The sequence below is a fragment of the Panthera leo genome, chromosome D2, assembly GCF_018350215.1.
Source record: "Panthera leo isolate Ple1 chromosome D2, P.leo_Ple1_pat1.1, whole genome shotgun sequence".
NCBI lineage: Eukaryota > Metazoa > Chordata > Mammalia > Carnivora > Felidae > Panthera > Panthera leo.
In genome coordinates this window covers 7,174,451-7,194,952 of record NC_056689.1, presented here as the reverse complement: position 1 = coordinate 7,194,952, position 20,502 = coordinate 7,174,451, and the positions used below count along the sequence as shown (strand labels likewise).

The following is a 20,502-nucleotide window of genomic DNA, read 5'->3' as shown; positions in this document are numbered from 1 at the left end:
TTATATGATTCTAGGAATTTGTCCATTTCTTCCAGATTACCCATTTTATTGGCATATAATTCCTCATAATATTCTCTTATTATTGTTTTTATTTCTGCTGTGTTGATTGTGATCTCTCCTCTTTAATTTTTGACTTTATTTAGGTCCTTTCCTTTTCCTTTTTGATCCAACTGGCTAGTGGTTTACCAATTTTGTTAATTCTTTCAAAGAACCACCTTCTGGTTTTGTTGAGAAGTTCTTTGTTTTTGTTTTTAATAATTATTTATACTTACCATTAAGTGATGGGTGTCTGAAAGAATGGTTTGTGTATACTTTTGGTCATTTTGAGGGTTTATGTTAAACACAATGTTAAAAGATTGCCTAAGTGCCTGAAACAAATACTACAGAAAAGAGAAAACCAGGGTGAAGTCTCTCCTCTGAGGGAAAGGAAACAACTAGTTAGTGGCTGTGGGTACTCTGTGCATGTTTAGACCCTTTACCGTGAATCTTACACTCCCTCCTTTCAGTTCCTGTCACCTTAGTTTCACTTTACTACTTTCATTAGTTGCTGGAACTCACACACTTTCCCACTTCCTGCCCGTGTACTTTCCTTAGGATCCCACTTTTATGAAAGTCTTTTATCCTACACTTTGTCTCTGTGCCCTGTGGGCTCTGAAAACCAGAACCAAGGTCCCCTGGTATGGCCCCAGAGGGAGAGCCACCTGTCTTGTTCAATGTACCTCTTGCAGTTTCCATTTTCTCTTAGTTCTTTGCCTATGAATAATCCATACTTTCCTGCCAGAACAGTAATGTATTTTCATTAAAAGAAAAAAAAAACCAAACACCTCACCCCGCATGTTTTTCTGCCACATTCCTGGAAATGGCAGTTCCAGAACCAGAACTGAAAAATGCAGCCATTCTTCACATATCATTTCCCTCCGTGACCATGTGATCTTCCTATGGGATGCCCGTTGGATGTTCCTGTTTACACTGCGCGTGTTTTATCTCTCTTTCGTATTTTCTCTCTTTGTGCTACATTCTGAGAAATGTTTTTATTTTTTTTAGTTTAATTTGCCAATTAAACTAAAGTTTAACTAAAACTTAGTTTAGTTTAACTAAATTAAGTTGAGTTGCATCTCTTCTGCTAGAGTTAACCTTTTTGTTGAGCTTATTAGTTCACTTACATTTTTTAGTCCTAGAGATTCTTTTAGATCCTTCTTGAAGTCTGACGGGTCAGTTTTGATGGGCTCTGACCCATCAACTCATGTTTCCAATTGGATTAGAGAACCAGAGTCCTGGCATCAACTAGCTGTGTGACCTTGATCAGATAATACAGTCACTTTGTATCTGAATGGAGGGAGTACTGTCTATAAAAAAGGGAAGGATAGCATCCACTACAAACTGGTGAATGGTTTTAAGGAAGTGAAGTGCTTATAACTTGCCTGGTATAACTTAGTACCAGTTAACAAGTATTTGCTATGTGATTTTTTTTATTCCTTTAAATATGTTAACATACTAATTTTATAGTCTATTCAGCAATTCTAACATATGACTATACATCTGGTTCTGTACTTTGACTTTATGTGGTCTTTGCTTGTGTGTTTTGTGATTTCATGGGAAAAGTCCTATTTGGTAAAACTGTGTGCATAGATTTTTGGAACCTATGTTGAAGGTTTGTTGCTCCTAAGAGGATTTTTTTTTGTCTTCTGCCAGATTTTTTTCAACACTAGGTAAATTCAGGTCTGAGATCCAGGTTAGCTGGTGAAGAACCATGAAATCGTAGGGATTGTGTGTGTGTGTGTGTGTGTGTGTTTATACATCTGACCAAGAACCAAATCTTGACTCTACTGAATGCGTTTTCTAATATTTCACACTGTTTTCAGACCCTCCTACTTCTTGAGTCCCAGCTTTATGTAGGGTGGCCTCTTATCATTAAGCCTGTAAGGTGTCCAGTGCAAGCCCCACTGCGTAAGATCTGTACATTTCTGTGTGGTACGTGAGCAGCTTCTACCCTCCCTTGCCTCCCTTATGTGTAGACTTCACTGTTGGCCTTATCTTAATTCCTTCACATTTTTGCAGATTTGTTGATTGATTGAGATTTTTTTATACTTTATTATTTTTGTTTTATAGCTGGAGGGCTTAAGGATCTCCTACATCCACCACATTACCATAAATCAAAAATTAAAACACCATCCTTAAAGAGAGTATTAAGCCACATGTCCTCCTTCTACATCACCTTTATGAAAATATAATTTCATTATGAGGGAAAGTTGCCGTTAGTGTTTGGGTGATAGAAAACAAAGTACAACATCTGTAAATTTAGGTGACGGTAATAGAAACAATGTTATTAGTAATTGGTGCTAATAAATCTGTTCAAAATGGGAATAGTTTACAGGTTTCCAAAAACTGATTATCCCCCTAAGCAACAGTATTGAAAACACTTAATTGAATAGTTAGCCCATGTAAGAGAAAATCGTTTAATATTTTTTCGTATCACAGTGTAGTTTTAGAAGTGAAGAAAATAGCATTTGGATGAAGTATTCTCCAGAGCCACACAGCATGGTTCTGATATGAAACAACACTGAGTTTTCAGAACCGTCATTCTTTATTACACTGATAGTAACAATGTACTGTTTTCACTGTGATAAACCTTCATAGCAAATGAAGATGTTAATTTTTTATAAAGCTGACAAATTTTTTCAACCTTTTTTGTGCGTTGAGGGGATTAAAATTGATGTTAACTTGAATATTAGTTTTAGACATATTCTTTCATATGAACGAACCAGTCCGGCTTTCTCTAAAATTATCTATTCTGTGGTTACGGATCAAGCCCAGTACCCCAGCTTTTTCTTGTATGTGTGATTTCCTACAGTGGAAACAGAGGTAGCCGAGTGGCCCAATCAGACCCGCCACCCGCACGGGGGTCCGAGGTACCCACTTCCGGCCCTGGGGGTCCAAAGGTACCCGCCACCGGCACTGGGGGTCTGAGGTAGCCGCCACCCACACTGGGGGTCAGAGGTACCTGATGACATGTTCTTCATCTGCTAAGACATGAGACATATAAGTTAACTGTAGGATTAACTTGGATTTTTGCTCATTTGCATTAGAGTTAAGATGTGTGTGTGCAGTTGATCCGTTTTTGCCCCTTAAAATCACTGCTTGAAAGAGCTTCTTTAAGGGAAGCAGGTAGTTTGAATCACTTGCTTTTTCTTCATCCTGAGTACCTGTATCATCCTGTATGTATCCATTAGACTGTGTTGTGCTGGATGTGTTTAGATTCCTTGATCCTAATTTTTAGCGTCCCATCTGCCATACTGGGTTTTGCTTTGTTTTTATTTTAAGTTGATGTGGTCAGTCTTCCGCAAGCTTCCAAATCACTTTGAATCTCTTCTAACACGTAATGTATACTGTATCTCAAGATGTTTTTCTACTCATACATTATCTTATGCATTTAGTTCCTTTGGTCACTTTTAGGGCTTCTTTGGTTTACATTTGATGGAAATTTTACTTTACTAATTTTATAGGGCTGTGGAAAGTCAATAAATTTGAAAAATAGGTAAGAGCCTTAATATTTTGATTTTAGGACCACTTAATTTAAATACAAAATTGCATTATATTGTGGAACTAACATTTCTCAAATTTACCTTTGTATTTACATTTTTTCCCTCTAGGTGGCAACCTGTCAACAGTTAAATTGAAAATAATTTGTCTCTTGAACGTCATTAAATGTAGAGTAGAAGTAGAATATAAGGTTTAATGGATCTTTCAGCATGTTCTGGAAGTTAGATTTCAGATTATTTCAGAAATTGAGAACGTCTTAGGCTGAAATAAAATTATATTAAAGAAAAGTTTCCATTAGAATACTGATAAATTTCATTTTGGGTAGCAGATGTGGGCTGTTATTGGGTTATATAAAAAATACCAACAATAATGCTAATATTGAGGGCTTCCAGAAATTAACTTATTTTGGATATCTCTGTCTTTTTTTGCGTTGATTTTTCATGTCTATATCCTTTATGAGTAAAGTGACATAGGCCCAGAGGTTGGCAGGTCACCAGCATTTTCTTTCCTTTTTTTAAAAATTAATTATTTTTTCAGTAATCTCTACCCCCAACATGGGGCTCAAACTCACAACCCCAAGGTCAAGAGTCACACACACTACCGACTGAGCCAGCCAAGCACCTAATTCTTTTTTCTTTTTTAAATTCTGCCCAGCATTTATCTGATTAATTTTTGCCCTTGTTGAAAGTTTGATCACTTGAGGTTTTATTGTAGCATTGAGAAGACATCACCGGCAGGGCTGACAGTGCCGTGAGATAGTGGTGTGAAATCTAGAGGAAAAAGTACACGATACCTGTTACCGTCACCAGAATCCTTAGACTCAGGGGAAATGATTTAATTTTAGTATCGAAGGACGCGAAGTATCCCCTGTATAGACTCCCAAGCTGTAACCTAAATGGCTTTTAGTTATTCAGTGTGTAGCCACTGAGCAACCATATATTGCAAAATACTTTTTATTTTAAATCTTCATAATTCTTCAGTAACTAAACAGTATATTAGTTACCAAAATTCTGGTGAAATGCATCAGTCTTACCACTTTTGCCATCATTGGATCCATTTAGGATTAACTTTGACTTGTATGTATAAATTTTTGAGTAATACTAAAGTCATTTTTCCATAGCTTCTAAGCCCTAGTAGTAATATCCTAAAAGGTGCATTATCAGTGGATTTAATGCCTTGTGTTTTCTTTCTATGCCCACCCAGGTCATAGTTATGGGGGCCACCAACCGTCCTCAGGACCTTGACTCGGCCATAATGAGAAGAATGCCTACGAGGTTTCATATCAACCAGCCTGTAAGTGCTTGTGATTGATGTTGTGTATTGTTAGACACTCAGCTTTTTACAGGAAAGGAATGATTTGGTTTTTAATTTTTTTAATGTTTATTTTTTATTTTGGAGAGAGACAGAGTGCAAGTGGGAGAGGGGCAGAGAGAGAGGGAGACACAGAATCTTTAGCAGGCTCCAGGCTCCGAGCTGTCAGCACTGAGCCTAACGCGGGGCTTGAACCCATGAACTGTGAGACCATGACCTGAGCTGAAGTGAGGCATTTGACTGATCCACCCAGGCACCCCAGGAATGATCTTTTTTTAATAGGATTGACTTACTATTTATGGCAGGCAGGAAAGGAATGGGGTAAGAGTCCCTATAATTATTTGTCCTTTCCACTCTGTCTTGCTTTTTTTCTTCTTTCTTCCCTAAGATGAGCGTCATTTGCTTCCCTTCAGAGTCTATACTTACCTCGTGTGCTTAGCCACCTGTTTGATTTTCTTTAGAATGTAGCACGTTGTCTGAGAAAGTACATAGAAAATTGAAATTATAATTTTGGTTTGGCACAGGATAAAATTCGGAGGGATGGGGTTAAAGAATTGTTCTGTTCAGAAGGCTGACAAGTCGCTTCTCGGCCTTTTGGCTAAGATCATGTGCAGAAGGCTGACAAGAACTGGATTTATCTGATTGATTGTTGTCAATTGTAATCTGTGTTTCCCTTTGATAGGATTAATGATTAACCAGTGGCTAAGATATTACACTTTAACTTAATGTAGATGTAAGGGTGTACTGGACCAGGGCTATCTTCTTTCTAGCATCCTTTTCTGTCAGTTAAGAAGTACCCTCGAGTAGGCGATTATAACTTACTGGTACTCTACATAATTTTTGCACAGAATCCTCAAATCTCAAATTTTGCCTTTCGATGGAAGAGGGAAAAAACAGGGTTGATCATTGAAAATGCGCACCATACAGTCAGTCCGCGTGTTACATGTATAGCTGTGTAGAGGAATTTTTAGTGTCAGTCCTTTCAAATTTTGAAATAAAAGATTATAATACCCCTGAGAGTCTCTGGCTAAAAAACATCTGTCCCACTGAGTATCCCACAACGTACCAGTGTGTGGCAATAAACGTGGTTCCCTAAAATTGAGGGTTGTGGCCTCTTACTCTGATCAGTTATTTGCTGTAGCTAAGACCTCGGCCTCTCTGAGAGAGAGAACATGCTCAGAGTGTGCCGCTCTTAGAAGATTTACCTGCTACAGCAATGGAGAAATTCACCTTGCTGAAATTCACACTAAATTTATTTAGTGTGGCTAGCGTTGAGCACTGGGTTGTGTCAGGCACCCACCAGACTCTGGGGAATGGAGCACGGCCCCTGTCCTTAGCTCTGGGTGGCACGGGAGGCAGACACGTAAATGAATGACATAAAAGATACTTACCAAAAGAATGTTTGAAGAACTGAGACCCTGAAATGATGCTGAAAACCAATAATTCTGTCTGAGTAGTAGTAAGCTTTACAGAATCCAGGATGGCAGGAGTTTGATACGCGGGGGAGGCGAGCAAAGGCAAGAATGTGTGAAAGGTAATGTGTATTTGCTGAGACTCTGGGGGTAGTTCAGGCAGGGCGTCCGGGAAGCAGAGGGACCCGAGGCTGGAGAAGTAGGCTGCCTCCAGGTTTACGTGGCTTTTGTCTGCCTTGCCTATGAATCGGGCTTTTGCGTTGGCAAGACAGCAGGACGTTTTTAAAGAAAATTAATTTCCTTCCCTCGGTGGATCTGAAGACAAAGATTACATTGATGGAATCTCTGTCTGGAGTCCGACAGGAAACAGGTTTTTGATACACAGTAGACTAGAACAAGGATACAACAACTCACAAGGTAGCCTTTACTACAGTTCTCATTTTAACATATTAATTGTGTTAGTTACCAAAATGGGTTGTCAAACTTGTTACAAATTTGTATGCTGTTAATGTACAAACTGGGATTTTGTAACCCCCCTTTCATTCCATTTTTAGTGGATACATATACTCTATAGGGTAATTTTCTTCTTATCGCAGAACTCTGATGTCGAAGTATCTGATTAACCTTACCTTAAAACTCTTCTCCAAATTAAGTGGTTATTCACAAAGAGTAGTCATTGGTCATCACATAACATACCAAATTTACCTTCATACTTAACCATCTTGAATTACGGGAACAGCAGGGTTCGGTTGTGTTTTTTCCGGTCATTTGATTTGATACTGGTGGTAACTAGCTGTGTCTTCAGTGGTTGTGAGAACAAGAATGAGTTCAGCCATAATACATTTTTAAAGCCTTTATATTTACTTTCTATGTAAGGTATCCTATCAAAATGCCTGTTCTGTGATATAATGTGAGCCATCGCTCGGGTGGAAAGTATACAAACACGTGTACCGCCAACGCCAAACAAACACTGACTGGTATAAATTAGCGAGTGAGGGAGCGGTGTGCAGACGTGGAGGAACCGAGCCTACATCGCCGCCATCCTGTCCAATTGTGTAAATGAAGAAAAGGATGTTTGCCAGAGCCGTAGAGGAAAGACACTGAAGGGCATGTTGTTTCCCAGACATTGTGCTGATCGCTGGGGGTTCAGAATAAGAAGACAGGAATTCAGGAGGTTGACCACAATTACTCTAGAGTCTAGAATCTAGACCTTGCTTAGCCAACATATTTTATGATTTTTGTTAGAGTTTCTGGCGTTTCCTGCAAGTATTGTCAGATAGTTTACAGAGGAAAGAAGAAATATCACGAAAACTAGTTGATCCTTAGTTTTGTTAAATGCTAACTGGAAATGATTCTGGTTTTAGGCTCTGAAACAAAGAGAAGCAATCCTGAGACTCATCTTGAAAAATGAAAACGTAAGTAGAAAATTACATTTTCCCCCAACCTGTAAATATGTTTACGTTCATAAAACAGTTTTAGAAATGAAAAAGTAATTGGAGAATAAACAGCTTTGTACTTGACATAAATCACTGTAAAACTGTTGGCCGTTCATGTAACGCATTAGCCATGGTCCATTTGAACTAATTAAAGATGGTCTGCTTTTTTTTAAAGTGCTGTGTTTCATATCTTTGATATTTTTAGGCTGTTCTTCAGTTATATAAGATACATTTATTTTTGTACAGCAGTATGGGTTTTATTTATTTGATTACGATATTTTTTGAAGTTGCAGTTGAGATTTAGAAGGGTATGATAATCAAAATTTAAATGGGTTCTGTATTTAAGGTCACATCCTTCAGAATTAAAACATGGACGTTAAATGCTATTCAGAGAAGAATCCCACTTCTCCTCCTACATTTCTTCTGTGTCCCTTCAGATGACCCAGTCTATAACAGCACGTAGGGTATACTGTTACTCCTTTTCCTTTTCCTACATAAGCCATATTAATAAACTGCATACCCTGTCCTGTGCATTGCTTTTGTCACTCATCTTGGAGACCTTTCCGTATTAGCAGGTAGTGTCTTTATTCTGTGCGCTCAGTCGCTCTCTCTCGTTCTCTCTCTCGTTTTTGCGTTGCATAGGACTCCACTGTCTGGATATACCACGGTTCATTAAATCAGTGCCATATTGAAGAACGTTCAGGTTGATTCCAGTCTTTTACTACCACAAAAATGCCGCATTGAATAACAACCTTGAACATACGTCACTTCACGCTTGTCCAGGGATGTTAGTAGGGGTGATTTTCCAGAAAAGGAATTGCTAGATCACAGGATCTGATTTAGAATTTTGGTGGCTCTTGCCAAATTCCACGCTGATGTACTCTCACACCAGCAGCCTTAGCGCCTCCCCGGCTGCCTTGCCGACGAATGCGGTGGGGCTTTGTGCCCACGTGATCTAGGTGGAGAATGGTATCTCATTGTATTCTTAAGGATGAAATGAGCATTTCGTGTTTAAGAGCCTCTTGAGGTTTTTTTCTGTGAAACACCCATTCATATTCTTGGCCGATTTTTCTATTGCAGTGTTCTTGTTCTTAGGGATTTATAGGAACTCTAATATATTAGGGAGAATTCTCTTAGTTTAAATGATTTGAAGTATTTTTTCCCGGTTTGTTTTTCTTAACTTGCTGGATTCTTTTCCCCCGTTTTTGGCTTCTGAGGTTTGAATAACATGGCATTCTTCACCATCCTAAACTTTGTATCTAAGCTCTATTTGAGGGGCGCCTGGCTGGCTGAGTCGGTGGAACACACGACTCTTGATTGCGGGGTCATGAGTTCAAGCACCACATCAGGCATAGGGCTTACTTAAAAAAAATAAGTAAATAAAATAAACTCACTCCTTGAACTTGCTGTCCAAACTAAAAAACCTGATAGATTCCCATAGGGAGGGTTGCTTGTATTTTGTGGTTTTCCTCCATGAATCACTGTCAGGGTGATTGTGCCCCTTGCTGCCCTACTTCCCTACTCCCCAGGTTTCCCATTGCACTGCATCTGTGAATATTTTAGTTTCACTTCTAAAAGAAATAATTCTTTTCTTTTTTGACTTAATCTCATAACCATTATTACACTTAACAAAAAAAGGACAATAATTCATTACTGTCATTGAATATCTATTCAATGGAATATCTATATCAAGGAATATCTATTCCTTTTTTTTTTTTTTTTTTTTTTTTTTTAAGAGTAGCACCTTTGGAAATCCTTTTAGGATGACATTCGGCACGGGTATAAGGAATGTCTAATGAAAACAGTTCCCATGACTTTATGGTTTATCTACTAGCTGTTAGAAAAAGGGTTACTTTCCGATTATTTGCTGTGTACCTAGCATAGTGGTGAGATTTACATTGTTTTACTTAATCCTCAGTTCATCTGAGGAGCACATGTTGATACTATTTTACGTTGAAGAAACCGAAACTCAGAGAAGTTCTGTAATAAATTGCCCAGGCCGATGTAGCAAAGTAGTGATGGAGCCTTTCTCTCAACCATTATGGCATGCTGCCTCTGTTCATCTTGCTCCCCCGCTGCCTGGAATCTTCTCCTCTTTGATATTTTCTCAAAGTTGCTTTGTTCATCTTTATCGCTTTGTAACTTTATCGCTGTGTCGTGCACAAGATTTGTGAGTGGTTAGAACATAGTGTGGCCCAACAAAGTATGGCCAAAAGATGGGGTGGAGGCGTTGATTGTTTAAGTGAGGAAGACAGATTGTTAATATTTCAGAGTACAATTTGGAAGGTGTTAAGTAGGTTTTTTTTAATGTTTTATTTTTTAATGTTTATTTTTGAGAGAGGGGGAGAGACAGAGCATGAGCAGGGGAGGGACGGGGGGTGGGGGGGGACGCAGAATCCGAAGCAGGCTCCAGGCCTGCTGTCAGCACAGAGCCCGACGCAGGGCTCGAACTCACAAACTGTGAGATCATGACCTGAGCTGAAGTCAGCCACTCAACCGAGACACCCAGGCGCCCCTTATTTTTTTTACTGTTTATTTTTGAGAGAGAGAGAGTGTGTGTGAGCAGGGGAGGGACAGAGAGAGAGGGAGACCTAGAATCCGAAGCAGGCTCCAGGCTCTGAGCTGTCAGCACAGAGCCTGACGCGGGGCTGGAACCCGCAAACCGTGAGATCACGACCTGAGCTGAAGTCAGACGCTTAAACGACTGAGCCACCCAGGCGCCCCTCTTAAGTAGTTTTTTTAATGTATGGAATATTGTATACACAGACACAACCTTATATCCACCACCCGGATTTAACGGGTGATCTTAACATATTTGCTTCCCATGTCCTGCAGTCACTGTCACTGGTAGCCCGTTGTCCTGATGGGTAGTGGAAATTTGTTTCGTGGTTGTGTGTGGATGGACACGTGATGCGTGTGCAGGTGTAGGTTATTTTTACTCTTCCGTGAGTTTTACACACTGTAGAGAAATTAGATTCTTGCATGTCTGGTGCCGTGCACAAGTAAGAAGGGTTGTCAGATATAAGGGAGCGTATGCTTCCCAGGAAGAGAATAGACAGGTCTGATTATAATCAGAAGCATGACGAGGTAACATGCACAGAATGAAAGAAAAGCCCCCGGGAACAGATTTACAACCCTGTGACCAACAGGGGACCAATATCCAAATTATACAGAAGTCCCGTAGTGAGTTCGTCATGTTTTCTGTTGTGTACATCAGATCACAGGCGCTCACTGTACCTAGAAGTGCTCACTGTCTTATCCATCAGTACATGATACGGGAGTTCACTCGAGATTGGGACTGTCAATCTCGGGGGCTGTGAGTTCGAGCACCATGCTGCGTGTAGAGATTACTTAAGATCTTAAAGAAAACATCTCCCAGTATTACTGTGGATTTGTCCATCTCACTCTGTCCTTATGTTCATTTCTGCTGTATGTATTTCAGGGCCATATTTTATTAAATGCATATCAGTGCAGAGTTGTTGTATTTTTCTGATGTATTATTTTTTAATTATTTAATGATTTCTATTCCAAATTACGTGTGTTGAGTAAAATTCTATTGATCTGATGAGAATAGAACTAAATTAGCTTTCTTTTGGTTAATATTTGCCTTGTCTGTCCTTTCTCAATCTTTTGTTTTGAACTTTTTTTCTTTTAAAACTGAACACCAAATCTGTTTTATTTTCCCCTTGGACGGGGTGTGACCATTCTAAACCTCAAATTAACTGCATTTTGGTTTTTTATACAGTCTAATGGGCTTTCACCAGCCTAGCCTATTTGCATTTGTGGGGATCACTGATAAGCTCTGATTCATTCTTTCTTATTCTAGTACTTTCTATGTATTATGCTTTTTGTTTTTTGCCCACCCACCCCCACTCTTGTGTTTTCTTCCCTTTCTTCCTCTTCTTCTGCTGTTTCGGAAGGTACACATTCTCTTTTTATCTTTTACTGGTACCCTTAAAATTTTTTTATATATACCTATAGTCCAGGTTAACACTATTTCCTCCCTCTTCCTGATACTATAATTTTACTTCAAATGTTTCTGCGTGGATGTTCCCTGTCTCACATGTTCTGTGTCTCACATTTTAGTTCCACGTTGTTTCCCCACCCCAAATTTTAAATGACTGTTACTACTGTGTATGTATTAAAGCTTGCTTGCTTGCTTGCTTGCTTGCTTTATTTATTAAAACATTTTTTTGATGTTTATTTTTGAGAGACAGAGTACGAGTGGGGGAGGGGCAGCGAGAGAGAGGAAGACACAGAATCTGAAGCAGGCTCCAGGCTCTGAACTGTCAGCACAGAGCCCAGTGTGGGGCTCGAACTCACAAACCGATGCGGGGCTTGAACCCACGAACCGTGAGGTCATGACCTGAGCCGAAGTCTGATGCCCAACCAACTGAGCCCTCCAAGGCGCCCCTATTAAAACTTATTTAGTTCCGTGTTTACCATTTTTTTTGCTTAGCTCTACTGCCAGCCCCACACCTACCTCCTGCGTTCACTTCTGTTCACAAAGAATTTGGGGTATCTCCTCATTCAACCCCCACTTTTAGAAATGAGGAGACCGGTGTCGCGTGAGGTCACAGTTGCAGAGCTGACTGTAGACCCCACACCGTCTGGCGTCCCAGTCTCGTGCACAGTTGCCAGTGTTACTCAAACACTGGGGCTTACCCAGTGGGCATTTAATAACTCACAGAGGTGGCATTTCAGGTCGGTGGAAGAAAGTAAGTGTTGTTAAGGCAGATGGTCAGCTATGCAGGGGAAGAGTTCGGCTGGACCTTAACCACAGCGTGTCCACAGCCCGGCTCTGGTGTGACCTCGGGCAGTGTATTTAAGCTCCCTCAGAACAAGAACACTGCCTGGCAGGGTCCCCTGAAACTAATTAACATGCAGAGTGCTTAGCGTGGCGAGTGACACGTATGCATCATCTAATACAAGGACGTCGTTCTTGCTCATTTTCTCTTCTCAACCTACATGGAAGCCTAGTGTGTACTCTCCTAGGCCTGCTGTGCACCCAGGACGGTGACCGAAGCTTACGTTGAGGAACGAGACTATTACGCTGGGTGTTGGGCTGGTAAACACAGAGCATTGCGGCCAAAGGGCAAGCAAGCGCCCGTTGATAGGTTTGCTGTCATGGACCCGGGACTTGATGTGGGCTGTTTGCCAAGAATGGTGAATGCAGTCCTGCAACTCAGGACCTTCCTAAGAGGCGCCAAGGAGAGTCCGACAGTGTTTGAGTGTCTGTTCTTCCCTCTCGCTTCATGATCTATCGAGTAAGGCTTTATTTAATACTCCAGTCATAATGGCAGTTCATGACAATTAGATTTCAAAACTCTAGGTTTTATGGCTAAAGGAAAAGTAGAAACAAAGTATTTTTGGATGATTCTCCTTCCGTACTATTCCAACATGCTTAACATTCTTTACGTGGAAGGTCTGTCTCTCAAAAATTAACATCAAAAAAATGTTTTAATAAATCAAGCAAGCAAGCAAGCTTTAATACATACACAGTAGTAACAGTCATTTAAAATTTGGGGTGGGGAAACAACGTGGAACTAAAATGTGAGACACAGAAGCTAGCTCATGCTCTGCAGCACTTTTCACGTTTGTTTTTCCTCGTGAAAGGTGGACAGGCACGTGGACCTGCTGGAAGTCGCCCAGGAGACGGACGGTTTCTCGGGCAGTGACCTGAAGGAGATGTGCAGGGACGCCGCCCTCCTGTGTGTCCGGGAGTATGTTAACTCTACATCGGAAGAAAGGTATCGTCTCCTATTTCTCAGACCCTTTTAGACCTTTCAGGGTGGTTTCCCTTATTTTTCTTTACAATACCAACTCTGCTTATGGAATAAAAGGTGAACTTGAATTAACAATCTCCCCAACTTTATGAACTGCCCTTTTTTCTTCCTAAAGGGAAGTTCTGAAAGCGAGTTGGGGACGGGGGTTGTGGGGAGGCTCTGGAAGGAAGAGGAAGAAACAGAAGCTGCACGTTTGCCAAAAATCCCCGCACTGGGTCACAGGAGGCCGACGGCAGCTTAGGCTTACTTACTCCTGGGAAAGAGGGTTCTCTAGGATTCCCGGACTGCTTTGCACTTGAAAGTCCTAGTTCCATTTCCTGTGCTCTTCCAGGGATTTCCCACGTGAGTGGGCCTGGGGGCCATTGCTGGGGATTAGACTTCAGTGTGTTAACAGTAATGCGTTAAACAGACTGTTGTCACTGGGGCAAACTTCACTCGAAAGCCGTTTCAGAGCACGAGTTTGAGAAACCAGCTCTGTGCCCGGCTGTTTCACCAGAGACGCTAGTGAGCCGGCTCAAGTCCGCCCCCGTGAACTGTGTCCTGCAAGGACCTTTCCCAGAAGGCCGCTTGCCCTGGGCCAGCCTAACACTGCGTTTCTAAGCCTCTTTTCAGAGTATTGACCTTCTGATGAAGAGTTCCTGTAACTCTTAGCACACTGTTGTACTTTGGGGCCTCATGTTGAATGAGTTCTCTGCCTCTGGCCCCTTTTTCTAAGGCCTCCTCCCTCATCCGCCACCGAGGCTCTCACTCCAGGAGACTTGGATATGCTGGTGGTGCCATGTTCTTAATGACCATGTTTTTAATGACGGTGCATCGCCGTAGCAAGCTTCACCAAAAACTCTTTCGCTTGGTGTAGAAAGAAAGGTTAGCTATGTTTGCCCTAGTTCCGCACCTGCCTTCAGTGCTCCCTGGGGCCCCGTTATGGAGAGGCTCGCTTCGTTTATTTGTTGCTGGATTATTCCAGCTCCCCTAATGCTGATGCTGGGAATACTTTTGACCTCTGACCGGAGCCAAGAGTCTACTTGCCAAAGGTTTTTATTCTTGTGTGTAAGAAAATGAGGAGAGGAGGAGAAACAACTTATGAATACGTTTTGTGTGAATAAGTTACGTTAATAAAGAAAGTCCTATTTTTCTGCTGTCCTCAAAGCCTTTGAAAATTTTATATGTCAGGATGAAAAATCTGGGTCTTAGACTTGGCTTATCGTAACTTTTTCCCTAAATGTTTGTAAATTACAAGGAGACATTATATATTGGATTTTGTTTTTCTCATTATTGAATAGGGGAGGTTTAGGCTAGTTGGTTTTTTACTAATAGCAAAGAATTTTATTTTTAGTTTGTCACATGCTAAATATGTACATGAGTATATACCCAAGAATGCTACTTTTAATTTCAGTTTTCATGGGAATAATTTTTGATTCCTTGATGGGAATTCTACGCCCACATAAACTGCACACCTTTATCTAATATTTCCGCGTCGTGCCAACATTCTGCATTTGGTTCTTAGTGTGAGGCATTTGGTTTTCATGACCACATCTGCAACACTGAGTTACAGCCGGCCATTTTGGCCCCCTCCCTCCCAGCAGCCCGTGCTTCTAAAAACATCCTCCCCAGCTTGTGTCTGCACAGAAAATTCTGGAAGCATTCACATGAAGCTCATAATTGTGGCTGTCCTTGGGGGTCTTAGGTGGGACAAAGATTTCATTTCTTAATCTCAGGAGGATGTTTTAGGGAGGTGTATTTGAAAGTTATTTGACCATCTGGCGGTTTTGTCTGTGTCTTAGCCGCGATGAAGATGAAATCCGGCCTGTGCAACAGCAGGACCTGCATCGAGCGATTGAAAAGATGAAGAAATCCAAGGACGCCGCATTTCAGAATGTTTTGACACATGTTTGTTTAGATTAAGAGTAAAGATCATTTGTACAGTTCAGTGTGATCTAGTTTGGTGCACTCTTATCATCAGTGGAAATAGAATGAAAACAGGAATGTCCTTCACGCCGTGAGAGAGTTAAATGTTCACGACACTGGTTTTATACTCTGACTCCTAAGTTATTGAGATGTAGTTGTTCTATAAGCGGTGTTACTACTCGTCAGAAATCATGAGGAGGAACAGTCTAATCCAGCCTGAGTGCGGGCTCGCGTCTGACCTCTGTCTCCGGACGCTGCGGCCTCAGAGCATCTAAGCTGGTCTTAAAGTAACGATTTGTCGAGTCATTCGTGGAAACAGGGATGTGGGTAAGTGCTGGTTTCTCGATACGTGAGTGAGTGAGTGAGTGAGTGAGTGCGTGCGTGCGTGTGTATTAAATGTATATATTCACACATTTTATATCGATACTCTGTAGATATGTTTGAATACGGAAACTTTTTTTTACCCCAACTACTGAATCAAAAAGTACCAAATAGTGTACAGCAGAACTGAGATTTCTGGTCGTGTGTAAAGGTACAGTGATTCAGCCATTTCCAGCTGTCACTTGTGTCCGCTTTCGTTTCAAGTTGAGCATTTCTCCGCAGTGGAATAGTCGGAGTCCGCCACGTCTCTGCTTCAGAAGGGGCTCCACTATTACGCTGGTCGGAAAATCCAACAAAAAGACTTGATCAGTGATCAGCATTGAGTGGTTGTCAGGCTTTTGGATGATCGACACGGATTTCAAGTCTTTCTGTAAGCACACTGAGCAGAGGCCTGTTTTCAATCGATACACGTGAACGTGGTTGGAGGAGCCTTTCCAAAGGGCTTTGAAAAACTACAGTGCCATGCAGCACACATCTGTGACTTCTCCTTCATTTGATGGAACGTAGTTCTGTTGTAGCCATGGTTTTGTACTGTTATTTTAAAGTTATGTTTTTTAATTATGGTCAAATATCATTTGGTCATCAGAAATGGAATGATAGTTTAAAACAAGTAGCTGTTGCTAGCTGTGCTAAAAATACTCATTTTGTGACTTTGATTTTTAAAGTTTTCTTAGCATATTATAAATTGTGCCCTAGTTAGTACAGATACACACGTCAGAGTCCCCATATTGTATCCGTGGTCATTCGATGCTGTGTGCCCTCCATAGGAAACGTTTTTTTTTTGTCCAGAATTTCACTAACCAGAATTCTGTTATAGGCCCTTAAACACACCGCATGAGGAAAATGGCACAATATGGTCTTGAGGTGCCTTCTGTGAACCATCTGAAAGATTAAATTATGCTCCATATATTTTTGTTTTTATTGTATTTCTTTGAAACTCTTCAGTCTTCATTCGTGAGTCATTAGAGTAATTTATTTGATAGTAGGTCTCTCACTTGAACCTGTTGGGGAGTTTATTTGGTTGTGCGAGTAGCGGGTGGGTAGAGATTGCGGAAAGTACTCTGGACGACAAAAAGCAAGTTTCGAAAACTGTGAAGACGATTAAAAATTGACTGCAAAACACAAGATATCAAAAATAAAAAGTTTCGTCTCCCATTTTTAATAACTATATTATACGATTATTTTATAAACATACAATAAAGAGGTCCCTCTTTATTAATTTTTCTCCACTTGGTCTTCTTCCAAAGTTACAAATCTTCTGGGGGTTTTTTAGTTTATCAACTTGCATTTGGAGTGTTTTATCTTGCTGAGTAGCTTTCACACTTCAGTAGCATGCAATCTCAGGTCTTGTCGTTATTTCGCCTCAGGATGGATTTCAGTAATCATTTACTCTGATGGCAGACTGGTGTGAAAAAGAGGTGATCTATCTCTCATGTCCTTTCTTTTTATCTTAAATTCAGAGCATCCAGTAGTACAGTTACTAAGTTTATCATGGTTTTAATCACCACGTGAAGTTAGGTCCCGTCAGTCGTGACTCATCCGGGCATCTTGGGGCCTTACAGTAGTCGAGGAACCTTCTTTGTGTCATTTCGGAGAGCTTTTAGTGTCACAGAATCTGTGCTCGCTGTAGACGTGCATTTGACACAGGTCGCTGGGCTCCAGGTTCCCGGGTATTCCCTCGTGGGCGGCAGTTACGCACGCCGGACGTGGAGTTGGGCGGCTCCCTGTGGACGTCCAGGTGGCTAATCCAGGCTCCCTGTGAATTAACCCTCCGCCTGCGCGCTAGTCCCCTAACATCTCTGAGCCTCCGCTTCCACAAAATGGAGCTGCAGTGGCGCCCACCCACGGGGTGGTGTGAGGAGACGGTGCGTGTAAGGCGCTCAGCACCGGCCCCAGAGCAGTCCTCGCTGAAATGCGGGCCGTCACCGTATTCGTTTCTTACTTTTACACACTGACGTGCGTATCTGTTGGCAGGCTGAAGTTCGGAGCATTCTCTCTGCTTACTCCACCTGCAGAATCCCCAGGCCCGTACTCTAGGGACTGAGATAGAAATGATCACCTGTGTGATGCTTCTGACACCCTCGTCGTTGGAAGACGGCTGGTGAGTCTGGTGTGTCTCACACTCTTTCCAGGCCTTTCTGTGGAGAGTTCGGGAACTCCATACTGGAAGCAGCTCAGTATCTTCTTTATGATTTCCTTTGCTTCTACCTCTCAGCTCCCAAATGCAGGACAACCCAGAACCCACCATGCTGTCAAGAGCTGGGTGGGTTCATGGAAATATGCCACGTGGACCAGAATGACCTAACATCACTTAGCAGCTGTACCTTAAAGGTTTGGTGTTCCAGGAGGATGGCTCAAGCCTTGAGTAAGCGTTGAGTGCCTCCCTTGTTGATGGGGATTTTTTTTTTTTTTTTTTTTTTTTTTTACCGGCATTGTGTTTGTAGACAAACATTGTAACTTTCTTCTGGATAAAGAAACTAAAACAGATGATATTTATCTTTTAGCTTTTCTCAAGGTCAGAATATTGAATAGAATTCTGATATCCTGAGCATATATCCTGCCCTTGAAGCCATAGAATCGTTCCATGTAGAGCTGACAAATCTTCAGAGGGCCTTCATTATTAAATATGTTGTAGACTGAGCCGTGAAACAGTTCGCTAATCTTGTCAAAAGTGAAAGCTCTGTTTACACGTGTCGGCGGAAGTTACGCCCTACTCACCACTCCATGAAACTACCGAGAAGATGGACAGCACGGGTGCCAGATGTAAATGAGATCGGCCCTAAACACGATCACTTACTCATGTGAGTAAGAATAAAACGTCCTCAGTAACACTGGTGTAACTTCTAACACTGTCAGTACTAACAGCGCATAAGGTCTCATTACTAAAACACTCCACTGGGGGCGCCAGGGTGGCTCCATCAGTTAAGTGTCCAGCTCTTGATTTTGGCTCGGGTCATGATCTCACGGATTGTGGGCTCGAGCCCCGCGTCGGGCTCTGCACTCATAGCGCTTGGGATGCTCTCTCCCTCCCTCTGCACATGTTCCGTCTCTCTCTCAAAAAAGCATTTTATTCTAAATAGGACACTGGACTGGGAGTACATTTTTGTGATTGTCTAATATTTATAGTTCTCTGCTTGAGAATGCTTTTAGGTGTAAGTTGTTAGGCTTTGAAATACAGTCGCAGTGAATAATGTTCATGCTGGTGTGGAGTGTGTCATGAGAGTTTGTGAGTTTGTGAGTTTGTGAGTCATGATAGTTCAGTTCAAAACCAGAGCCAAAGCTCTAGTTAAGTAATTGCTGACATGCAAAACTTAGAACTGAGAATAGAACACTGTGTTGTGTTTGGAAGATGGATAGCTTCCAGAAATTCTAGGAATGACCGAGATACTCAAATGGGGGGTGGTGATATATCATCCAGTAAAACAAATTCCTGGGCGCCTGGGTGGCTCAGTCAGTTGAGCGTCCGACTCTTGACTTCAGCTCAGGTCATGATCCCAGGGTTGTAAGATTGAGCCCCTCGGCAGGCTCCGTGCTGAGCTCCGTGAAGAGCCTGCTTGGGGTTCTTGCTCTCTCTGTCTCTCTGTCTCTCTGTCTCTCTCTCTCAAAACATATCTTTGCAGACACATCTGAGCGAGACAGGCATTGTCTACTGGGCCATAGTCCTCGTCTTGTAAAGGGTACTGGTTAGGTAACCAGACAGCTGACCTATGCAGTGAAGAATTCACTTGAAAGGGTATGGGGGAGCTCAGGAGCTCAAAAGGAAGTAAAAAACTGGACTTAGGGAGCATTCGGCTCTTGATCTTGGTTCAGGTCACGATCTCATGGTTTGTGGGTTTGAGCAGGTCTAATCAAGAATCCTGCTTGGGATCCTCTCTCTGTCCCTCCCCCACACTCACTCTCTCTCAAATGTAAAAAAAAAAAAAAAAAAAAAAAAAGTGGACTTAGAGGACAGAAAGCTCCAGAAGGTTTTTTAACTGGAATTGTTCAAGAATCTTGCTTTTATTCCTCTGCTGGGTTAAATGAATCCTGTTTGTCTTTAAATTGCCCCATTCTTGAATCCCAGAAGTGATTCAAAGTCCTGGAAGTAGGTGTGCAAACCCAAGTCAAAGTCCCTGTCGGCAGCCCTGGCGCTTTGAGAGAATGAGCCTCCAGGACCCCTGGCTTAAATGGCTTGAGGGCAAGGATCTGGGTGTACCACCTCCTCACGACTAAATGCAACAGATGGCAGGATTTCAACCAAAGAAAAGTGAGTACTGTGGACCAGGTGGCTGGACAAACACATGACAAGGACCAGCTTATCGCGTGATACCATAGGTACGAGCCAAACGGAGCTGATCCTGTAACCAGAGGGGGCCTGTTGAAGTGGGAGCCGCCAACACTGTGGTTGGAGTGCACTGTGCACTGTGTGGGCACAGCCTTGTGGGGACCGCGCGCTCTACTCGCCCCTGCTGCCAGAGTGCCGCCTGGCTTGTCCGGCGTGTTAGCTGGGTGATCTTTAACTTATTCCTGATTTTATTCCAGATAACAGGTCTAAAAAAAAGAACACTGGAGACAGAAGGATAATGTTAGGTTTTGTTTTATTTCCAAGGAACGCAGACCTCTTCCTCTGTGGGCAGTGAGGGTGAAGGCCTGGTCATCCCGATCCCAGGGCCCGGGTACGCCGGGTCTGGGCTGTCGCTTTCATAAGATGGGGTGGCCGGGCTTCGGCCACCCCTGCCCTCTCCTGCAGCA

At 42.0% G+C, this 20,502-nt stretch overlaps 1 protein-coding gene across 3 annotated transcripts in view; it reads left to right on the top strand.

The window, feature by feature from the left end:
* ATAD1 (ATPase family AAA domain containing 1) overlaps positions 1-16,680 on the top strand; it is a 73,523-nt gene extending 56,843 nt beyond the window's left edge. For all 3 annotated transcript variants that reach the window (XM_042909408.1, XM_042909409.1, XM_042909407.1), the window contains exons 7-10: positions 4,744-4,833; positions 7,628-7,678; positions 13,316-13,449; positions 15,267-16,680. In XM_042909408.1, the coding sequence (XP_042765342.1) occupies positions 4,744-4,833; positions 7,628-7,678; positions 13,316-13,449; positions 15,267-15,387 (396 nt within the window). In that variant the 3' untranslated portion in view covers positions 15,388-16,680. The remainder of the gene's footprint in view (positions 1-4,743; positions 4,834-7,627; positions 7,679-13,315; positions 13,450-15,266) is intronic.
* The last annotated feature ends 3,822 nt before the right edge of the window (positions 16,681-20,502 follow it).